Genomic DNA, 21,503 nt, shown 5'->3' on the forward strand with positions numbered 1-21,503 from the left:
TTAATTCAACAAGGCATTCATTCAGTTCATTCAGAAATTAGATGGGAAGGCGGAACCCGCCAAGAAGGGAAAGAGACTTCACAAAAAGGACTTGGTGACGACAGATTGTGAGGAGGATTAAAACCCCGCCTGGGGGAAAAGATGAGTTTGAAGAAGGGAAAGAGACTTCACAAAAAGGACTTGGTGATGACAGATTGTGAGGAGGATTAAAACCCCGCCTGGGGGAAAAGATGAGTTTGACTCTCTGGACAGGACACACGCGGGAGAGGAAGGGCTTGGGATCAAGGGAAAGGCCTGGGCAGCGAATGTGGACCTGGAAGCCATCTTTTTAGATGTGCAGCTGTCCTCGAGGGAGCAAGCTCTCTTAGGGAGAAACTGGGAAGAAAATCACTCAAGAGGCTTAACCCAAACCTTGCAGCACATCTGCATTTAGACGAAAAAAAAAAAAAAGGCAAACGGAAACAACAGAAGCAGTGGCCCGAGAGGTGAGCCGCACTGCTTCAAAGGGATTTAAGAGAGTTGTCCCAAGGCAGGCGGTCAACTGCGCGCGCCACCGTGGAGAGACCACCCGGAGGGAAGGCCCGCGGCTGCTACAGCTTCAGGAACCTGGAAAAGGGCCACCCCTGCTACGCGCCAGGCATCAGAAAAGCGGTGATGAGGGGCAAGGGGGTGACCAGGAAGGGAGGGACAAGCAGAGAGACCTGCAGCTCGCTCCGGCGGAGAGGGACCGGGGGCCCAGCGCGGCTGGGTTACTGGCTCCGCCACGTCTAGGGAAGGAGGTAGTAGGGAGGGAAAGACTCAAGATACCAAAGACTGGAGGCTCTTTCCTTCCTTCCCAAACCTGCCTCCCGCTTCTCTAGGCCCTGGCTGGCTCCAGAGCACTTTACTCTTCTGATTCGTGCGGGCGGGCGGGGAAAGGGGTGGAGGTTGAGCCTGGTCTCCGCCAGGCACGAGCATTTTAGCCATTCTCGAGAAAAGGTCTGGAGGTGCCGGAAGGAAGGGAACGGCAAAGGTAGAAGCACGAGCCCTGCAGAGGCTCCCAGAGGGGAGCAGAGAAGGGAGTGGCTGGAGGCAGAGGCTGTCAGGTGCGGGGTCCCGGCGAGGCCGTGCCCCTCCCAGAACAGTGCCCGCCTGGACAGTCCACCCCGACCACGGCTGCGGACAGCGCCCCTCCCTCCGGGTGCACTCACCGCTCCGACTGCGAATAGTTGCACCGGCCCAGCAAGTTGAGCTTGCAGAGATGCAGGTTATCGCAGGGTCTCTGGCAGTACTTGCGACGGCAGACCCGGGCTCGAGTGGTGGCCACCACCGATCGGGTGATCCCGGCCTCGCCGCCAGTCTCCAACACCACAAAGCGGTCGGGCCCGGCCACCTGCAGCACCTCACAGAGCTGCGGCTCAGGCAGCACGATCTCCTGGAGCAGCGCGTCCAGGGCCATGCGGCCCCCGTGGGCGCACAGGATTTTGGTGATGAAGCAGCACACCTCCGGGTCCGCCATGGCGCGCTGGCTGTGCTGGCTCTGCCGCGGCGCGGGACTCGGTTCCGCGGAAATCGGAAATCGAAACTTACAAGTGTCCAGGGGCGGGCGCGGGCGGTGCTACTGCTGGGCGCGCCCGGAGTCAGCGAGGGCGCGCTCTCCGTCGCCGTTAGCCCAGCCCAGCGATCCACTCTCGGCTCTCAGGTCAAGAGGCTAGATCTCACCGACCGGGTCCTAGTGGCAGGTTTACAGCCGGCCGCAAGGGCAACTGGGTGGAAAGAAAGAGAACGCGCGGGCAAATCTGCTGGTGACCGCCTGGGGTGGCCCCCTCTCGGTTCTAGGCTCGGCGAGGGTGAGGTTCCCCAGCCGGGCTCCGCAAAGCTTCTTTAGAAAGAAGAGAAACTAAAAGCGATCCTGGGGCTCTGGCCGGTGTTTTATAAGCCAGCCGACTGAGGCGTGTGACGCAAGTCTTGAGAGCCCTGTTGAGGAGTGCGCACCCCACCCATTCCCGGAAAGAGCAGACCCTAGCGAGGGCTTCCTGCGAGCCGTGCGCTCTGCCTCCGTTGGTAGTGAATCTTCCCAGCAACTCCACACGGTAGATATTATTATCCTCATCCTGAACTTGAGGAAGTAACTTGCATGAACACGCACTGGCATCAAGCGGAGCCCAGATGCCACCGAGGTTCCCCAAATCGCGTCCCCAGGCCCCAGATCGTGGTACCCCAGGCCCCGATGTGCAAGTTTCTTCTCCACCACCGTGCCCTCTTAAAGAACAACGATTGTCACTCTCCCTCGTTTCTGCCTTTTCACGAACTTTTGGACGAACCACTTCTTGACATGGTCTTGCTTACCTAGAATCGCTAACTCAGTGCCCTGAACCGCTGCTTGTACCTCAATCACGATGGACATGCTAAGACATATCCCAAGATTTCAGATCGGTTCCTCCCCGTAGAGATTGGGACAAGAACTTTTCCACCGTGGGGACGTACTTTGACCCCCAGAGTTGACATAAAGATTGTTTTTAAGTGAAAACATTGAGCTACAGAAGATGTAGAAAGAAATCTTAATGAAACTTCCCTTATCTGACTAAAGCAGAACCTCCCGAAAACATGGTGCCATTAAAAGCCTCTCGGAGTATTCAGCTGCCAGGAAGACAGGCTGTCCCATTACCATTAGCACCAAAAAAACCCAATGGGCTGGGTGCTGTGGCTCAGCCTGTAATCCCAGCACTTTAGGAAGCCGAGGCAGTGGGAGGACTGCTTGAACCCAGGAGATCAAGAGTAGCCTGGGCAACATAGTGAGCTCTCTTCAATAATAATAATAATAATAATAATAATAACCCGGGCATGGTGGTGTGCACCTGCAGTCCCAGCTACTCGGGAGCCTGAGGTGGGAGGATTGCTTGAGCATGGGAGGAGGCTGCAATGAGCCGGGATTGTGCCACTGCACTCCAGCCTGGGCGATAGCGCTGAGACTTTGTCTCAAAAACACAAAACAACCCAATCAAAACTTCCAAGCTCTCCTACTGAAGCCCTAAAACTTTCCTTTTTGTTAAGTTGAGGTATATAAACATTTACTTTTGAGTTTTCTGTTACTGGAAGCTCCTGCATGCATGTGTAAATAAACTTTGTCTTTTCTCCTATTTATCTGTCTAGCGCCAGTTAATTTTTAGGCCCCCTAAGACAGGACAGAAGTTGAAGAGGAGAAAGGTTTGTTTTTTTTTTCCGACATCTTCAAATAAAATAGATGGGTCATTGATCAGATAAGAAACACATCTTTTTAAAAAATAATAGAATTGATTGTCAACTTAGAAATTCTTCAAAATGATTAATGAGAATTCTCCTCAGTTTTGTCATTCATGGTATATAAACCCTCTTTCAGGAATAGGTACTTTGTTATGAAAACCAGCCAAACATGGGGGCTACATAGGATCATCTTAGGATGTCTAAGAGGGACATCCTATTCCCTCTAGTTGCTGCTTCTATAGTTGTCTTTTAATCCACTTGGCCTTATTTGTGGTCTGACAGGTTCCCAGGGACCTTTATTATCAAATCAACTAAGTTCTAGATGTTTATTGACTATCTTCTATGTGGTCTTTACATTAGTTAGTAATGTAAGAACATGCAGAAGTTTAAGAAATAGTCCCTGCACTCAAGGAGCATGTATGCGAAGACATGAAAAAATGCATGGAAATATAAGCAAATTCATGGGTAAATGCCACAATGGGACTATAGAAGATGAGAGACTGAAGAGTCTAGTTTGGCTACAGTGGTTGGGAGTACAGACAAAGAATCTCCTCCGATTTGAAGCCATGAGAAATGATTTAAGGGTCAGGTGCAGTGGCTTGTGCCTGTAATCCCAACACTTTGGGAGGCCAAGGTGGGGTGATCATGACCATCCTGAGCAACATAGTGTGAGATCCACCTGGGCAACACAGCAAGACCTCATCTCTACTAAAAATAAAAATTAGCCAGACATAGTGGTATGCACCTGTAGTCCCAACTACTTGGGAGGCTGCGGCGGGAGGATTTCTTGAGCCCGGGAGTTCAAGGTTGCAGTGAGCTACAATTGTGCCACTGCACTCCAGCAAAGGCAACAGAGGAAGATCCTTTTGGAAAGGGAAGAGAAGGGAAAGGGAAAGGGAAATGGAAATGGAAAGTGACAGAAAAAGGGAAAGGGAAAGTGAATGTGAAAGAAAAAGAGAAAGGGAAATGGAAAGGGAAAGGAAAGAAAGGAAGGGAAAGGAAAGGAAGAGAAGGGAAAGGAAGGAAGGGAAAGGAAAGAAGGGAAAGGAAAGGGGAAAAGGAAGGAAAAGGAAAAAAAGGAAGGGAAAGGAAAAAGGGAAAAAAGAAGGGAAAGTGAAAGGAAAAAAGAAAGGGAAAGTGAGAGAGAAAGGTGATTTAAGGAGTTCTGGGAAGGGAAAAGGAGACATTTTGAAAAATTTTGAAATATGTGCCATCAGAGATTGCGTTCTCCAGGAAGGAGATCCTGACATGGAGTTAAGAGTGCAGAACGTTCTCTGCACTTTTTCTGGGGCATAATGCCAGAAAATGTCAAAGGAAAAAGCATGATTGATTGATTGATCCATGGGGCCTATCAGACTTTGGTGCGGACCTGACACAGTCTCTGCCAGCCCAATGAGGAGCTCTGGAGTAGGAGTCCAGCTTTGGACAGAAAGGCTAGGCCCTTGTACTGCCTTGTTCAGCCACTGGTGGGGTCCACCGGAGAAGTGGATGACTTCAGCTCGAATGCTGGGGCAGATCTTGAAAGAGCTAAAGCTGGAGGATATCGGCTAAACATGCTCCTCAAAGCTGGGCTGCAAGCTTGACCTGAGTGCCACCCTGTGTCAGCTGTAGTCCACCCTTTGTACTACATGGCTTTCTTTATCCATTTGTATTTAGGGAACAGGCTTTTCAGGGTCACTTTTCCTACAAGGAAGCTTACAAGAGGGAAATTAATGGAATGAACTATAGTCCTTGTCACTGCAGTTGGTCTCAAGGCCACAGCTGGTGGTCTGGTCCTCATCATATCCTTCCACCACTATCCATTCCAATCCCTCTCACCCTTGGCCACCACCTCATCTGCTCTCAGTAGCTTTATCTGGTCGGGTGCCCTATTTGTAAGTGGTCTGAGCACATCTCAGGCCCAGCTGGGCAAAGGATTACCAAGAGACACCAAAATAGGTCACCAGAATTCCACACATATTCCACCTGCCCACAATGTGTGAAAACAGCCACACCTCCTGCTGACCAGCAACAGTTACCTCGGATAAGATGGCCATTCCCTCTCTTACTTGCTAGTCTCTGACCATTAGGAGGCCAAAGTACCTGGTGACAGCCATCACAGTAGACCAGTGGGATCTCTGGTGTATCTCCAGGCAAGAGTGTGCCCCTTTGGGGAACCAGGACCTCTAACTCTGCAGAGCCCAGCATTGCGGGGAGAGGAAATTGCAGGGGGTCACTGGAATTATACTAAGTAGGGCACTCAGGCTTACCTATTCTTTCCAGACTCATGTATGGACACAGTAGCATACTAACTTGACTGATTCAGGGCATATACCACGATGTTCTGGAGTCTATGTCATCATTGTAGGGTATCACCTCCATGCTGGTGCTTTGACTTCATCTTTAACTGGCCATTCCAATACTTCATCCTATAGCTACTGGGTGGTGAAGTGTATGATAGGACCATGGACACCATGTTCATGAGTTCATTCCCTCCACTTTCTGTGCCATGAAAAGATTCACCTGATAAGATGCTATGTTAAGTGTGATTCCATGTCTGTGGATCGGGCAATCTTTAAGGCTCCAGAAAGTGGTGCTACTGGCCGGGCACAGTAGCTCACGCCTGTAATCTCATCACTTTGGGAGGCCGAGGCAGGTGGATCACTTGGGGTGAGAAGCTCGAGACCAGCCTGACCATCATGGTGAAACCCTGTCTCTACTAAAAACACAAAATTAGCCGGATGTGGTAGCACACGCCTGTAATCCCAGCTATTTGGGAGGCTGAGGCAGGAGAATCGCTTGAAACCAGAAGGCAGAGGTTGCAGTGAGCTAAGATCACACTATTGCACTCCAGCCTGGGCAACAAGAGTAAAACTCCGTCTAAAAAAAAAAAAAAAAAAAAAAAAAAAGGGTGCTACTATTGAGGCTCTGCAGGGAGGAAGGGCAACCCCAAATCCAGAATAACTGCCTCTTCCTGTGAGAACCACCGATGGTTCTGCCAGGACAAAAGGGGCCTGATGCAGTCTACTGGTCACCAAGTAGTCTATTGGTCTCCTTAAGGAATAGAGTTTAGCATTGGTCTTTATAGCTGGCAGATCGGACACTCAGAGGTGGCAGTAGTTGTGTTCATTTTGGCAAACGATAATCTATGCTGTTAGGTTCTTGCATCGCTTCCATCTCTTGGCTGCCATGGCCTCTTTGCGCAGCAGTCGGGGAGAGGGCCTGTCACTAAGCCTGGCCAACATTAACTGGCCAAGTTATTTTGTGTAGTTGGCACATCTTTTGTGGGTCTTAATGTGATATGAACTGCCCACTTCCAAACATCTATTCTTATGCTTCCTTTTACTCTTAGGCTCCCAAATTCCCAGCCAGGCCACCATCACTGCCCATGAGTCCATGTATGTTCTAACCCTAGGCCGTACTCCTTCCATACGAAGTGATGACTAGGTACACTCTCAAAGCTCCTCCCGCTGGGGAAATTTTCCCTTACCACTGTTTTTCAAAGCCTTCCCTGAGTGAGAATGTAACATAGCTGCCATGCATTTTCAGCTTGTACCCACATATTAAGCTAGCCCATCCTTAACCCAAACTTGGTCTTTTTCCCTCCTCCTTTAGCTGGTTGTATGGGACCCCCTCACATGACCACAGGTGAGGCTGGGGGAGGGGTGCTGGTGCACCTGTAGTGAGTGACATGGAAATGTGGGCTAATTGCTCATGCAGCTTGCATGTGCATGTGCCCTCTGGTCCCACTTGTGTTCAGTCCCAGATGTACCAGTTTTATCCTATGATGGCTTTGATAGTGACCCTGCCTGACCTTATCACTTGATGTGTCTAAAAGGATGTAGCTGATGGCAGCCAGTTTTGAATCCATGATCACTTGGTGTCTCCACCAGGACCCAGTAGAAACTAGGAGCTGTTTTCTGAAAGGAGTGTAATCCTTCACTGCAGTTGGCATGACCTTGTTACACTATCCAAGGAGTCTGCATTGTGATTCCTCTATTGGGACTCACCATAAATGCCATACTACACCTTTTTCCATCACTGACATCTCCAACATGAGAAGCTGTGCCAGATTTTATGGTCCAAGCAGAAGGGCTGCTTGTATCACAGCCTGGAGAGCTCTTCCCTGTTCTGAGCCCCACTCAAAGCTGGCAATCTCTGTGTAACCCAGTATATGCACAGCAGCAGTATTCTTAGGTGTGAAATGTGTTTTGTCAAGAACCCAAAGATTCCTAACAGACTTTGTGCTTCCTTCTTTCCAATAAGTATAAATGATGCAACAATTTTTCTTTTGCCTTGGAAGGAATGTCCCAGCACACTGCTGACCATTGGACCTTTCAAATCGTTAGTGAAGTGGCAGGTCACCGTATCTTTGTAGGATTTATTTCCCACTCTCAGGAGCACATGTGTCATACCAAGGCCTCTACCATGCTCTTCACCTCTTTCTCATCCTGCCTGAGCAGCATGACATCCTCGATGTGACGGGTCAATGTGATGTTACATGAGATGTCCAAATGCTCCAGTTCTCTTTGGACTAGATTACGGCAGAGGACTGAAAAGGAACGTGGCAAAACTGTAAAGGCTTGTTGCTATGCATTCCATACAAATATGAACTCTTTCTGATCCTCTTTCTTGACTGCAATAGAAAAGAAGGCATTCACCAGATCAATGGCCTCAAACCACTTCAAACTGCATAAATCTGCTCTGGCAAAGATGCTATATCCAGTACAGAACTACCACTTCCTTGCGGTAGTCTGAAGTCATTCTCTAGGAACCATCCCATTGCTGCAGGATCCACACTGGCAAATTAAACAGAAACATGATAGGGACCATGCTTCTTCATCCTTTAGATATTTAAGAGTGGCACTAATATCTACCATCCTCCTCACCCTAGACTGCAATGCTATTTTGTTTGTAGTTATCACATTGGCTGGGGTGGGGGACAGTTTCAGATACTTCCACTTAGCCTTCCCTACTGTGATAGCTCCCACTCTACAAAACCAGGATGAATGTGAGAGTTAGCCCAATTCCCAAGTGTGGCAATCCCAACCACATATTTGGGGATTAGGAGAAGGACGATTGGTGGGTTCATGGACCCAGGGAACCCACTGTAAGCTGGACCTCAGTCAGGACTCCATTTGCTCCCACTCTAACATGCAAGCGATGAGAATGCTTCAGTTCTCTGGGCATCAGTTGACCTCTGACCTTGTACCCAACAGTCACCAGAATGTCTGCATATTCCCCTATCCCCAGTGTTCCATCACTGGAATAAATATTGTAGATCTCTTTAGGGGAAGAATCAGAGGAATTGTGACAATACGTTCTTGCCATAGTGTTACAGGTCCTTCATCTTGGTGACTTGGCCACCACTTCTCTCAGTGGGTTCTGAGTCTGAACATTGGTTCAGGAATGGAAACCAGGCAAGGATTGTCCTGCTTATTAATTATTTTATTTTAGATTATACATGTGAAGCAGGACAGATGCTCCTTGACTTACAATGGGGTTATGTCCCATCAAATCCATCATACATTGAATATACTGTAAGTAAACAATGTATTTAGGCCAGGCACGGTGGCTCACGCCTGTAATACCAGCACTTTGGGAGGCTGAGGCAGGCAGATCACTTGAGGTCAGGAATTTAAGACCAGCCTGGCCAACATGATGAAACCCCACCTCTACTAAAAAAAAAATACAAAAATTAGCCAGGCATGGTGGCTCACACCTGTAATCCCAGGTATTTGGGAGGCTGAGGCCGGAGAATTGCTTGAACCTGGGAGGCAGAGGTTGCAGTGAGGCGAGATCACCCCACTGCCCTCCAGCCTGGGTGACAGAGCAAGACTCAGTCTCAAAAAAAAAAAAACCCAAAAATGTATTTAATACACCTAACCTACCAAATATCATAGCTTAGCCTAAGCTACATTAAATGTGCTCAGAACACTTACATTAGCCTACAATTGAGCAAAATCATCAAACACAAAGCCTAGTGTATAATAAAGTGCTGAATATCTCATCATGTAATTTTTGAATTCACTACACTGTACAGTTTCAGTTGTTTACTCTTGTTATCACATGGCTGACTGGGAGCTATGGCTTGCTGCCACTGCCCAGCATCACAAGAGGGTATCATATGGCATATCCCTAGCCTGGGAAGAGATCAAAGTTCAAAATTCAAAGTGCAGTTTCTACTGAATGCACACCATGGTGAGGCAGAAAAATCATATGTTGAGGGCCATTTGGACTTTTTGACTACCCATGCGTCTATATTCTTCTTAGAGAAACTGTGTGCTATTTACAATCCCTACAACTCCCTAAAAGTCAGGTCCTGTTAGCTGCCACACTGATTTTGTCGTTCCGCCCTTAAGTGCCATCATTCTGGTGTCTAGTGCATCAGGATCCCATCATCTTCATTGCTATCAGTGAGCGAAGTTCCAGGACAGCCCCTCCCTTCCATCAACTATGTTCTACTGGGGAAAGCACCACTGAACTTATTAGCGATGTTGCTGTCCCTCTCACCAATGCGTTCCCTATGGCCTTGATGAATATGGCTCCTTGAGCCATCCTATGGGACATAATCCTCTGGTGGGTGTTCTGGCCTAACCTTACATCTGTTTCAGCATGTCCCCTTTTCTGAGTCTTTTAATCCTTTCCTCTACTGCCTGACATAGCAATTTAGGCACTTCGGACTCACTCTTCATGAACCAGCACTTTTCCAGGATTCAGGGAGCCACCCTAGCAGCAATTTTGTACCATCCCCTGGTTCTTGCCAGGATGTTCAACCTCGTGTCCTGAGATGTGCCCTTATGTCAATAAATTCTCCTGTATACAATCTCATATTATTCCAGCTCACTTGACAGAGCAGTTCTCTCAGAATGCTGAAGTTGGAAATCAAAGTGTGTGAAGTAAAGAAATAAAACAATTGAGTATAGAACATTCATTTTAGAGGATTGACAGGGAAGGGAAGGGAATGGGAGGGGAGGAGAAGAGAGGGAAAATATTGTTCAAGTAATGAGAGGGAGAATTTTTTTTGTTCAATTGATACTTGCCCTTGTTTTTATTTTTTATTTTTTGTTTTTGTTTATTATTATTATTGTTTGTTGTTATTTTACTAGAAGATCTGGGTATTTGTGAAAGTTTCAATGAAATAGATCTGAGGAGAGTTCAAAGCTGAAGTTGCTAGGGCATGTTAGGGTGACATTGAGCCATATGAACCTGTTCAACCACCGATCAGAGAGGGAAGCAGAAAACACACAGGCTGCAATGAGTCAGCTATGCTAAGTCATAGAAATGAAAAGTACATAAACATCAGAGAGTTGAGTCAGATTTGGACATTTGGAATGTCCAAAGTCCATGCCAAACAGGTGTTCTACAGGAGATATGGGAGTCGAGAGAGGCATTAATCAAATGGTCAGACAAATGGAGGAAGGCTGCAGTGGGGGGCAGGCACCAGGGATTTCCCTAGCTCAAACCTGCATCACTGCAAGTGCCTCCAGGAGTACTGTACTGGCAAGGGAAGGAATTGCAGGTATACTTTTAGAGTTGGAGAAGGGCCATATTCGTCTCAGAGGATTATTTACAAACTTTGTTTTGGTGGTGTTAAAATGAGGCTGCAACCTGTCTTCCAGTAACATATCTGAGAGCAGAGAAAATGGGGATGTAGAAATCCAGAGGTGGGGTTAACTTGGTGACGATGGCCTGATGTGGTAACCAGCTGGCTCCCAGTGGGTTTTACCCCCAGGTATTTGTACCTTTGTGCACCCTTCCACACTAAACAGCACAGATCTGTGCAATCAATAGGATACTGTCAAAATAACAGTGTGACCTTCAAGACTAGGTCATAAAACAATGCTGTGGGTTTCTCCTTGCTCTCTCTTGGATCCCTTGCTTTGGGGAAGTCAACTGTTATGTTGGGTGGACACACAAGCAGCCCTAGAGAGGGGTCCACGTGGCAAGTAACTAAACCCTCCCACCAACGGCCAGCACTAACCTGCCCAGCATGTGGGTGAGCCAGTGGGAAGGGGAGCTTTCAGCCCCACTCAAGGCATCATATCACTGCAGCCCCAATTAACTGTGACCTCACCGAGACTGAGCCAGAACCACCCAGCGAAGCCACTCAGCAGAAACTGAAAGAGATAAGAATGTTGATTGCTTACATTATACTGCTTCATGCTTATGTATCTGGTGAGTCTTAAGAAAATCAGTGAGGTAAGTTTAATTACCTCAACTTACAGAGGAGAACACTGAAACTCAGGTTAGCACACATTGGAAGCAGCAGAGGCAGAATTCAAATCTGGGTCTTCCTGACTCCAAGGCATACAACCCTATGTCACCTTCAGTTCTTGCTAGCAGCTGCTTTCAGCACTGGAGGAGGAAGTGAACCATGTAACACAACAGGGCCTGGCACCTCAGCAGATAGCTGACATAGAGGGGCCCTCCTTACAGGGCTCCCTGCATTGGAACACCTGATATTTTCCCATTAGCATCCTTTTATGTTTATATTGCCTTCTGATTTCTCAAGTATCTTTCTGCCAAATAAACGGTTACACTAGCAATTACAAGTTGAAAATTATTTTTTATAGTATCCTCACACAAAGCCACTTAGTTTTTTTGTTTTTGTTTGTTTGTTTTTGAGATGGGGTCTCTGTCACCCAGACTGGAGCGCAGTGGTGCAATCTCAGCTCACTGCAACCTCTACCTCCCGGGCTCAAGCGATTCTCCTGCCTCAGCCTCCTGAGTAGCTGGGATTACAGGCACACATCACCACGCCCAGCTAATTTTTGTATTTTTAGTAGAGACGGGTTTTCACCAGGTTGGCCATACTGGTCTTGAACTCCTGGCCTTAAGTGATCTGCCCACCTCAGCGTCCCAAGTGCTGGGATTACAGGCATGAGCCACTGTGCCCAGCCCAACAAAGCTACTTCGTTTTAACTGCTATGAAGATAAGTTACCAGGAAGGACATAGTGGCTCAGGCCTGTAATCCCAGAACTCTGGGAGGCTGAGGCAGGAGGATTGTTTGGGCCAGGAGATTGAGACCAGTCTAGGCAACATAGGGAAACCTCATCTCTACAAAAAAAATTAGAAAATTAGCCAGGCATGCTGGCACATTCCTGTAGTTCTATCTACTACGGAGGCTGAGGTGGGAGGATCGATTGAGCCCAGGAAGTTGAGGCTACAGTGAGCCATGGTTGCACTATTGCACTCTAGCCTGGGTGACAAAGCAAGACCCTGTCTCAAAAAAAAAAAAAAAAAAAAAAAAAAGAAAGAAAAAGAAAAAGAAAAAAGGTAACTTACCTTTTATATTGAAATAAATATTGACTCCCACATCTTTAACTCATTTCAGTTAAACTTCGGCCATAAAGAAGAATTTGGGAGTTTTCAAATAAATTTCTTTCTAATTTTAGATTACAGAAAATTTCTACACAAAAATAGAATAGTACAATAAATGCCCATGTACTCATCATATTGCTTCAACAATTATCACCTGTATCTGTCTCGGTCTACCAACGTACTCATAGTTGAGCCACAACATGGTTATCCCTTAGCACTTATTAAATCGTTTTTTAAAAAGCACCAAAATGTTAATAAGTGTTGTTTCTTGGTTATAAATTTTATAGATGATTTACATTTTCTTGATTTTACTTCTCAGTACCTTCCCAAATTTCCACAGTGAATATGAAGTACTTTTGTAATAAGAGAAAATGCTGTTTTAAAATGATTGAAAAAATGTCTTTTTTTCATCCAGGTGCGGTGGCTCACGCCTGTAATCCCAGCGCTTTGGGAGGCCGAGGCGGGTAGATCACGAGGTCAGGGGTTCGAGACCAGCCTGAACAACATGGTGAAACCCCGTCTCTACTAAAAATACAAAACTTAGCTGAGCATGGTGGCAGGCACCTGTAATCCCAGCTACTCAGGAGGCTGAGGCAGGAGAATGGCATGAACTCAGGAGGTGGAGTTTGCAGTGAGCCGAGATCGCACCACTGCACTCCAGCCTGGGCGACAGAGTGAGACTCCATCTCAAAAAAAAAAAAAATGTCTTTTTTTCTTTTTTCTTTTTTTTAGAGAGGGGATCTCACCATGTTGCCCAGACTGGAGTGCAGGCATTGTTCACAGGCATGATTATAGTGTACTATAGCCTCGAACTCCAGGGCTCAAGGGATGCTCCTGCCTCAGCTTCCTGCGTAGCTGGGACTACAAGTGCATGCCACCTCAACTGGTTTGAAAAAAATGTATTTCTTTAAGGAGTATATTTTCAAATGCTTGGTCCAGGAGTCATTCTTGTTCTTGCTTGGAACAAGCCATCAGTAATCCTTTCCCCATGATTTCATATAGTTCACTAAGAGGGAGCAGAAAAATATTTGGGCTTTATTTTTGAGACAGGAGCTTGCTCTGTCATCCAGGCTGGAGTGTAGTGGTGTGATTATAGTTCTCTACTGCCTCGAACAGGGCTCAGGGATTCTCCCACCTCAGCCTCCAGAGTAGCTAGGACTATAGGTGCACACCACTGCACGAAGCTAATTTTTTATTTTTTGTAGAGCTGGGGTCTCACTATGTTGCCCAGGCTGGTTCTTGAACTCCTAAGCTCAAGCAATATTCCCACCTCTGGCCTCTTGAAGTGCTGGGATTATAGGTGTAAGCCACTGTACCCAGCCAAAATATGGTTTTTAAAGCCTTCTCTTTTTTCAGAAGGAATAATCTCTATTAAGAAAAAACAAAACATTCTTTTGTTTTTTTGGCAAGGCAGAATATTTGTAAACCCAGCAAACAAAAAAAGAAAAATGAACAGCCCTCAAACAGAGCCAATGAATAGATTTACTGTGGCTCTGTAGCAGAGAGTGGAGGATTCTTCTTTTCATGAGATTTTTTTTCCTTAAGGAAAATCAACCCTAGCAGGAAATGCCAAAGCTTAGTACCTTGGCATTCCTTCAGCAACTCACGGCCATGGTCAATGACAGAGAAATGATTTCTACAGTGATTTCTAAGGACCTAGGGTCAATATCACTGTGTATCAAGGCTGGATTGGAGAAACATAGACTCCAGAGCAGCACTCTAAGCTCTGGGCTGGATTAGCTTTAAAATAAACAAACAAACAAAACCAGATTCAGCAAAACACAATTTACTTACTGTTAACAAAAAGAGTCACTCTGTAAAATAGTTGAAGAGATTTATTCTGAGCCAAATATGAGTGACCAATGGCCTGTAACACAGCCCTCGGGAGATCCTGAGAACATGAGCCCAAGGTGGTCAGGCTACAACTTGGTTTTATATATTTTAGGGAGACATAAGTTATCAATCAATACAGGTGAGCTATACATCGGTTGGGTCTGGAAAGGTGGGACAATTATAAGTAGGGGCTTCCAAGACACAGGCAAATTCAAAGATTTTCTGATTGGCAATTGGTTCAAAGAGTTATTATCAATAGAAAGGAATGTCTGGTTTACAATAACGGGTTGTAGAGACTGAGGTTTTATCATGCACATGAAACCTCCAGGTAGCAGGCTTTCGAGAGAATAGATAATAAATGTTGCTTATCAGATTTAAAGAGTCTATTCTATCCGTAATTCCAAAAGCGAGGAGGGTATAATGAGGTATGTCCAGCTCCCCCGTCCCATCAATGGCCTGAACTAGTTTTTCAGATTAACTTTGGAATGCCCTTGGTTGAGAGGAGGGGTCCATTCATATGCTTGTGGGGGCAGGGTGGGTGGGCTTAGAATTTTATTTTTTGTTTAGAGTACTATATAATTCACCTATTCAAAGTGTACAATTCAATGCTTTTTTTTTTTGAGACAGAGTCTCACTCTGTTGCCCAGGCTGGAGTGCAGTGGCATGATCTCAGCTCACTGTAACCTCCACCTCCCAGGTTCAAGTGATTTTCCTGCCTCAGCCTCCTGAGTAGCTGGGATTACAGGTGCACACTACCATACCAGGCTAATTTTTGTATTTTTAGTAGAGACAGGGTTTCACTATGTGGGTCAGGCTGGTCTCGAACTCCTGACCTTGTGATCCATCCACCATGGCCTCCAAAAGTGCTGGGATTACAGGCATGAGCCACCGTGCCCGGCCAATTCAATGCTTTTTAATAAATTTTTATAGTCATACAATCATCAAAACCTGGATCATGTTTTACAGTTCCTCAGAATCCACTGCTCCATTGCAGCTGCAATGAAATTGCAAGTTCCAACTTTGCCTGTTACCTATGCAACCAACCAGGTTTTGTGTGCCTATATTATGATGTGTTTCATAATACCATTAGAGCCGTAGTTAGGAATAATAACTTCTTCTCAAGTACACTCAATGTCATATTCTGCCCTTCATAACTACAGCTACAGTTCAAACAGGCTCTACCAGGATTTAGAGATTTAAAGCTATACCTAACTGTTGGAAGTCAGTGGTCATTTCAATTGATTTAGGAAATTCATCAGGGTTGTTTATAGTATCATCAGCCCTTTAGACCCTGGCAAGAGAAGCCCCTGCTCTGGGCTCTGTACTGTGGCCACATCCTAAGCCAGGTATGAAAAGTCCATGGAGCTAAGGGGTCATTGCACCTCTCCTGACCATGCTGTGGTGCCCAGGACTCTGAATTCCCTGCTGATGCAACCCCAAGCCTGTTTCCACACCTGAGCAGGTCTCTTCCTGGGGCCTGTCCTCCCTATAGGTCTATTAGGAAATGACAGATCACAGACGAGTTGGGTGACTACAGCTTGAGTTTGTGGGCTGGGTGTCCACACACATGCACAAAGCCCTACATAGTGTGGGTAGAGAGAAACTGGAGTGAGAAGAGATGGGTTGTGGGCTGAGGGTTGGGGCTGGATCTCTTTGCACTGCCACATCCACAACAGAATTTTGAGAAGCCTAAGAATTCTAAATTGGAGCCTGACCTTCTTCATAATAGTATATTTGTCAAGGTAGGAGGATAAAACATCTTATTGAACAATCTGCTAGGCTGATTTAAAATTTTCCAGCATTTAGCTGTATGGTATATGGACCTCCATATGTATGATTTCATTTATATTAAATGTCCAGAATAGACAAATCTATAATGACAATAAAGAGATTAGTAGTTGCCAGAGGCTTGGAGGAGGGGAGAAACAATGAGTGATTGCTGACGGGTGTGGGATTTCTTTCTGGGTTGATAACAGTGTCCTGGAATTCAATAGTGATAATGGATGCACACTGTGAATATACTAAAAGCCACTCACACTTCAAAAGTGTGGGTTTTATGGTAATTTGAATGATATATCAAGCTATCACCAAAAATACACAATGGGAGTTCAGAAATGCCACCCCAAACTATGATGCTTTGACATGCTCATTACTTTGAATTGATGTCACTTGGAGAAAAACAGAGGCAGGCAGAGGCTTTCTCTGAGCTCTGCTTATCCGCCTAAGACAGATCAAGGGATCCTCCAAAAGGAACTCAATTGCCATGAATCCCCTCCCCTGGAACCTTATCAACCAGGGACAATGAACTTGGATCACAGAGGAGGAGACTGGAGGTTGACATCATGCCTAGACAGCCACCTCTTCTTCTGAGGGCTGCTCCAAGAGAACCTTTATTACTTGAGAGGCTTCTTATTTGCATAACAAGAAATCTTTGTTCAGCATACACTTCCTCCCCTCATATTCTCATAACTGGTGTCACCACCACCCACGCAGAAGTCCAAAGCCTCTATTCCCTTCTGTACCTCAGGGTGCTATATAAGCTTCAATCATCTGACCCTTCTTTGAATCTCATATTTTGTGGGCTTGCATGGGTATGTACATAATTAAAAATGGATTTCCTCTTGTTAATCTGTCTTATGTCAATTTAATTCGTAGCCCAGCCAAAGAACTTAGAAGAGTAGAGGGAAGTCATTTTTCACTCCCCTACAAGAACATTCTGCTGTAAAGAGGAGCTAGAAATAATTTTTGTTTTAAATTCAACCAAACATAGGGATAATTCTGAAATTTGGAACCAAAAGAATTATAAGTACACTACTGGTGAATTTGTGCTTATCTGAAATCTACACATGTAGCTGTCTTAATGTATCTCTGTATATTGATGTTTTTCTATATATATATAATCAGTGAAGTAAGATATCTAGTCATTCATTTACTTACCAAGTGATTGCAGTGGGGTGACAGGGACAGTGGGGGGTGTGGTGGCAGGTTGCCAGAGCATGAGGAGTATGCGATAGAATCTAAGAAATCATACCTACCTGGCCAGGCACAGTTGCTCATGCCCGTAATCCCAGTACTTTCGGAGGCAGAGGCAGGCGGATCACTTGAGGTCAGGAGTTCCAGACCAGCCTGGCCAACATGGTGAAATCCCATCTCTACTAAACATACAAAAAATTAGCTGGGTGTGGTGGCACGTGCCTGTAATCCCGGCTACTCTGGAGGCTGAGGCAGGAGAATGGCTTGAACCTGGGAGGCGGAGGCTGCAGTGAGCTGAAATTGTACTACTGCACTCCAGCCTGGGTGACAGAGTGAGACTCCATCTCAAAAAAAAAAAAAAAAAAAAAAAATCAGACCTGCCTTCCATGAGCTCGTGGTATACTTGAATCTCCATAGGCTAGTTATTCAGCAGGGTATGTAATATAATTCAACAATGCACAATTACTTAAATTCGCTTGGGAGAATTACCTCATTTTGCCCAACTTGTTACTGTAAAAAAAAAAAAAAAAGAAAGAAAATTTCAGGACCTTCCAAATTTACTATGCCAAAGGGAAAAGTCAAGCCCTGGAAACCAAGTCATGTAACATGGCTGTTTTTCTTCTCTGGTGCATGACTGTTGCTTCCTGATCTTTTTGTTGATGTTATACATTAACCAGGCTCTCTATTCTTTATTCAAACCTAGACTAAATGACGTTGGAGATGGAGACTCTTGTGATTGTTACCTCTTTACAACAAAATGTTAAACAACCCCCTTAGAGTGTAATCAACAGTAGTGAATTAAATCTTCTGTGTATATTAGCCTTATATAGAAAATGCTGGCCGGGCGCGGTGGCTCACGCCTGTAATCCCAGCACTTTAGGAGGCCAAGGCAGGTGCATCACGAGGTCAGGAGATCGAGACCATCCTGGCTAACACAGTGAAACCCCGTCTCTACTGAAAACACACACACACACACACACACACACACACACACACACACACACACACAAATTAGCCAGGCATGGCAGGCACCTGTAGTCCCAGCTACTTGGGAAGCTGAGGCAGGAGAATGGCGTGAACCCCGGAGGTGGAGCTTGCAGTGAGCCGAGATCGTGCCACTGCACTCCAGCCTGGGCGACAGAGCCAGACTCCATCTCAAAAAAAAAAAAAGAAAAGAAAGAAAGAAAAGGAAAGAAAAGAAAATGCTGTAATATGCTGTAATTCTGTGCAGCACACCTGTGGTTGCCTACATATACCACCCTCACCTTTCCCTACATTGGGGAGCACTGATCACCATTCTTCCTTTGGTGTCTGTGTTTACCTGATGGCCGCTCTCACACTTTGCACCTGAATAAACTCTTTTAACTGGATCCTGAGCCGTTTGATTATATTAGATTGACATTTTGATGATCCAGAGACTCTAAGCAACTCTAAGCAGGCCTCCTGAGATCTGTGCCTCTTTGCTGACATTCGGAGCTTTGGTGTCTACAGGAGCGGCTTTCGCTCATCCCACCTCATTGGAACTGGCAGGGGGCTCTGGCAAGGCTCCTCTCAGGTTTTGAATCTCCCTGGCTTTGACTGAGATTCAGACTTTACACAAGCGATCCAGTTCTATGCTCCACAGAGCTGGAATTGAAGCTCTACTTTAAGATAGAAGTTTTGTTTGCTTGTATTGTCTTTCACAGATTTATGGCGTTCACTTTTCTTTGAGGTTAAGGTTTGTTTGTTGAACTACTTGCTAGACTTTGTATGGCCCTTTCGGTCATTCAAATTTGGTCAGAGAACAAAATAGGTTCTCTCTCTGAAAAGAGAAAGTGAATGTTTGTGGCTTTAGGTAAATTTGTGGTTTTAGGCCAGGCCCAGTGGCTCACACCTGTAATCCCAGCACCTGAGAGGCTGAGGCAGGTGGATCACTTGAAGCCAGGAGTTTGAAACCAGCCTGGCCAACATGGCAAAACCCCATCTCTACTAAAAACACAAAAATTAGCCAGGCATGGTGGCATGTGCCTGTAATCTTAGCTACTTGGGAGGTTGAGGCAGGAGAATTGCTTAAACCCAGGAGATGGAGGTTGCAGTGGGCCCAGATCGTGCCACTGCACTCCAGCCTGGGTAACCGAGTGAGACTATGACTCAAAAAAAAAAAAAAAAAAATTGATTGTGGTCTTAAACTGGACCCAGGTTGGTGACCCAGGTTTTGGAGCTCAGTAAAAATTGACATTTAAGTTTTATTCTTCAGTGACCAAAAATTTATAAAAGGGTTCATATGAAGACATAAGCCCCAAATACAAAAGACCTTGTTCCTCCCAGAAGAAAAGCACCTTAGGTGATTGAGGTCATGTAAGAATGTCTCTAGGGAAATCTCAAAGAAGAATATGCAGGGAAATCTGCTTAACTCAGTGGGCACACATAAGGGGTTGGGCTCCCGGTGCCTTAAACCCCCAGAAATTTCTGGGTTTCACTGGGACACATAAGAAGGGAGAGGCGACTCATGGGTGAAACCTTGAGGAGTAAAAACTATTAAGCAGCACACTAGACCCAAAACATCTTTCCCTTTCAATCTTTGGTCAATTTAAAAGAGGATACAAATTATGGACAACTGTTCTTCTAAAACAAAGTCCTCTTTAAGGGAGGACCCACTTTTAGAAACTCCAGCTAAATTTATGTACAAAAATTATGGTGCCACCTCTTGTTTATATATATATATATATATATACAAGCTACATACATAAATATGTGTGTATGTGTGTCTGTATGTTTCATGAGGCAGGGTCTCACTCTGTCATCCAGGATGGAGTGCAGTAGTACGATCTCGGCTTACTGCAACCTCCACCTCCGGGACTCAAGCAATCCTCCCACCTCAGCCTCCCGAGTAGCTGGCACCACAGGCACACCCCCATGCTGGGCTAATTTTTTGAGTTTTTATAGAGACAGTCTCACTACATCATCCAGGATCATCTCAAACTCCTGAGCTCAAGTGATCCTCCTGCTTCAACCTGCCAAAGTGCTGAGATTACAGGTGTGAGCCATCGCACTTGCTACCTCCTGTCAGTATTGGGAAAAATGGTCTTACTTGACCCAAGAAGATCCTGAATTACAGTGGCCAAAGTAGGGTACTTGTGAAATGCCTAAGTTAGTTTGCTCACATGCACAATTAGAAAAAGCCAGCTCTAGAATTAAACAATATAATTTGGAGAGTTATTTCCAATGCTACCCAGAAGCATGCAAAAGAGGCTGTGACAGAGTTCTTTTCCTATAGAAAGAGAATGAAAAGCCTCTAAAACTTTAATTCAGAAAAGCTGCTGAAACTGCTGCTTCTCCTCCTTCTGCTCCCCCTTCTCTCTATCCCTCCTTATCAGAACTAGCTTGCCCAGACTGACCTTCTCTTCCTTCTCCTCCCCTTCCACCTGCTCCCACATTTTTGGCTTCATTTAATGAACATCCAGCATTTGGTAGAGGGAAACCTGCTTTAGTTTATCAACCATGGTCTAAGGTAGAACTTAAAGTCATAGTTAAATAATTCCCCGACCTTAACCAGGATCCTATTGGTTTTGCTAGGGAATTTGAATTAAGTATCTGAGCTTATGGCCCTGGTTATTCTGATTTATATCAACGAACTCACATGTGACTATCAGAAAGTAAAGCTAAAGATTAGACAGACACAAATTGTCCCTGTTTGCAGATGACATGATTGTATATTTAGAAAACCCCATCATCTCAGCCCAAAATCTCCTTAAGCTGATAAGCAACTTCAGCGAAGTCTCAGGATACAAAATCAATGTGCAAAAATCACAAGCATTCTTATACACCAATAGCAGACAGAGAGACAAATCATGAGTGAACTCCCATTCACAATTGCTTCAAAGAGAACAAAATACCTAGAAATCCAACTTACAAGGGACGTGAAGGACCTCTTCAAGAAGAACTACAAACCACTGCTCAACAAAATAAAAGAGGACACAAACAAATGAAAGAACATTCCATGCTCATGGATAGGAAGAATCCATATTGTGAAAATGGCCATACTGCCCAAGGTAATTTATAGATTCAATGCCATCCCCATCAAGCTACCAATGACTTTCTTCACAGAATTGGAAAAAACTATTTTAAAGTTCATATGGAACCAAAAAAGGGCCCACATTACCAAGACAATCCTAAGCCAAAAGAACAAAGC

General features: G+C 45.4%; 1 protein-coding gene across 2 annotated transcripts in view; it reads right to left on the reverse strand.

Moving 5' to 3' along the window:
- ZC3HAV1 (zinc finger CCCH-type containing, antiviral 1) overlaps positions 1-2,058 on the reverse strand; it is a 64,745-nt gene extending 62,687 nt beyond the window's left edge. Inside the window, exon 1 of one of the 2 annotated variants that reach the window (XM_054495227.2) lies at positions 1,191-2,058. In XM_054495227.2, coding sequence (XP_054351202.1) covers positions 1,191-1,498 — 308 coding nt within the window. In that variant the 5' untranslated portion in view covers positions 1,499-2,058. The remainder of the gene's footprint in view (positions 1-1,190) is intronic. The other variant, XM_054495228.2, reaches the window with a different exon arrangement.
- Between the last annotated feature and the right edge of the window lie 19,445 nt (positions 2,059-21,503).

Source organism: Pongo pygmaeus, chromosome 6 (genome assembly GCF_028885625.2).
Source record: "Pongo pygmaeus isolate AG05252 chromosome 6, NHGRI_mPonPyg2-v2.0_pri, whole genome shotgun sequence".
Classification (NCBI taxonomy): domain Eukaryota; kingdom Metazoa; phylum Chordata; class Mammalia; order Primates; family Hominidae; genus Pongo; species Pongo pygmaeus.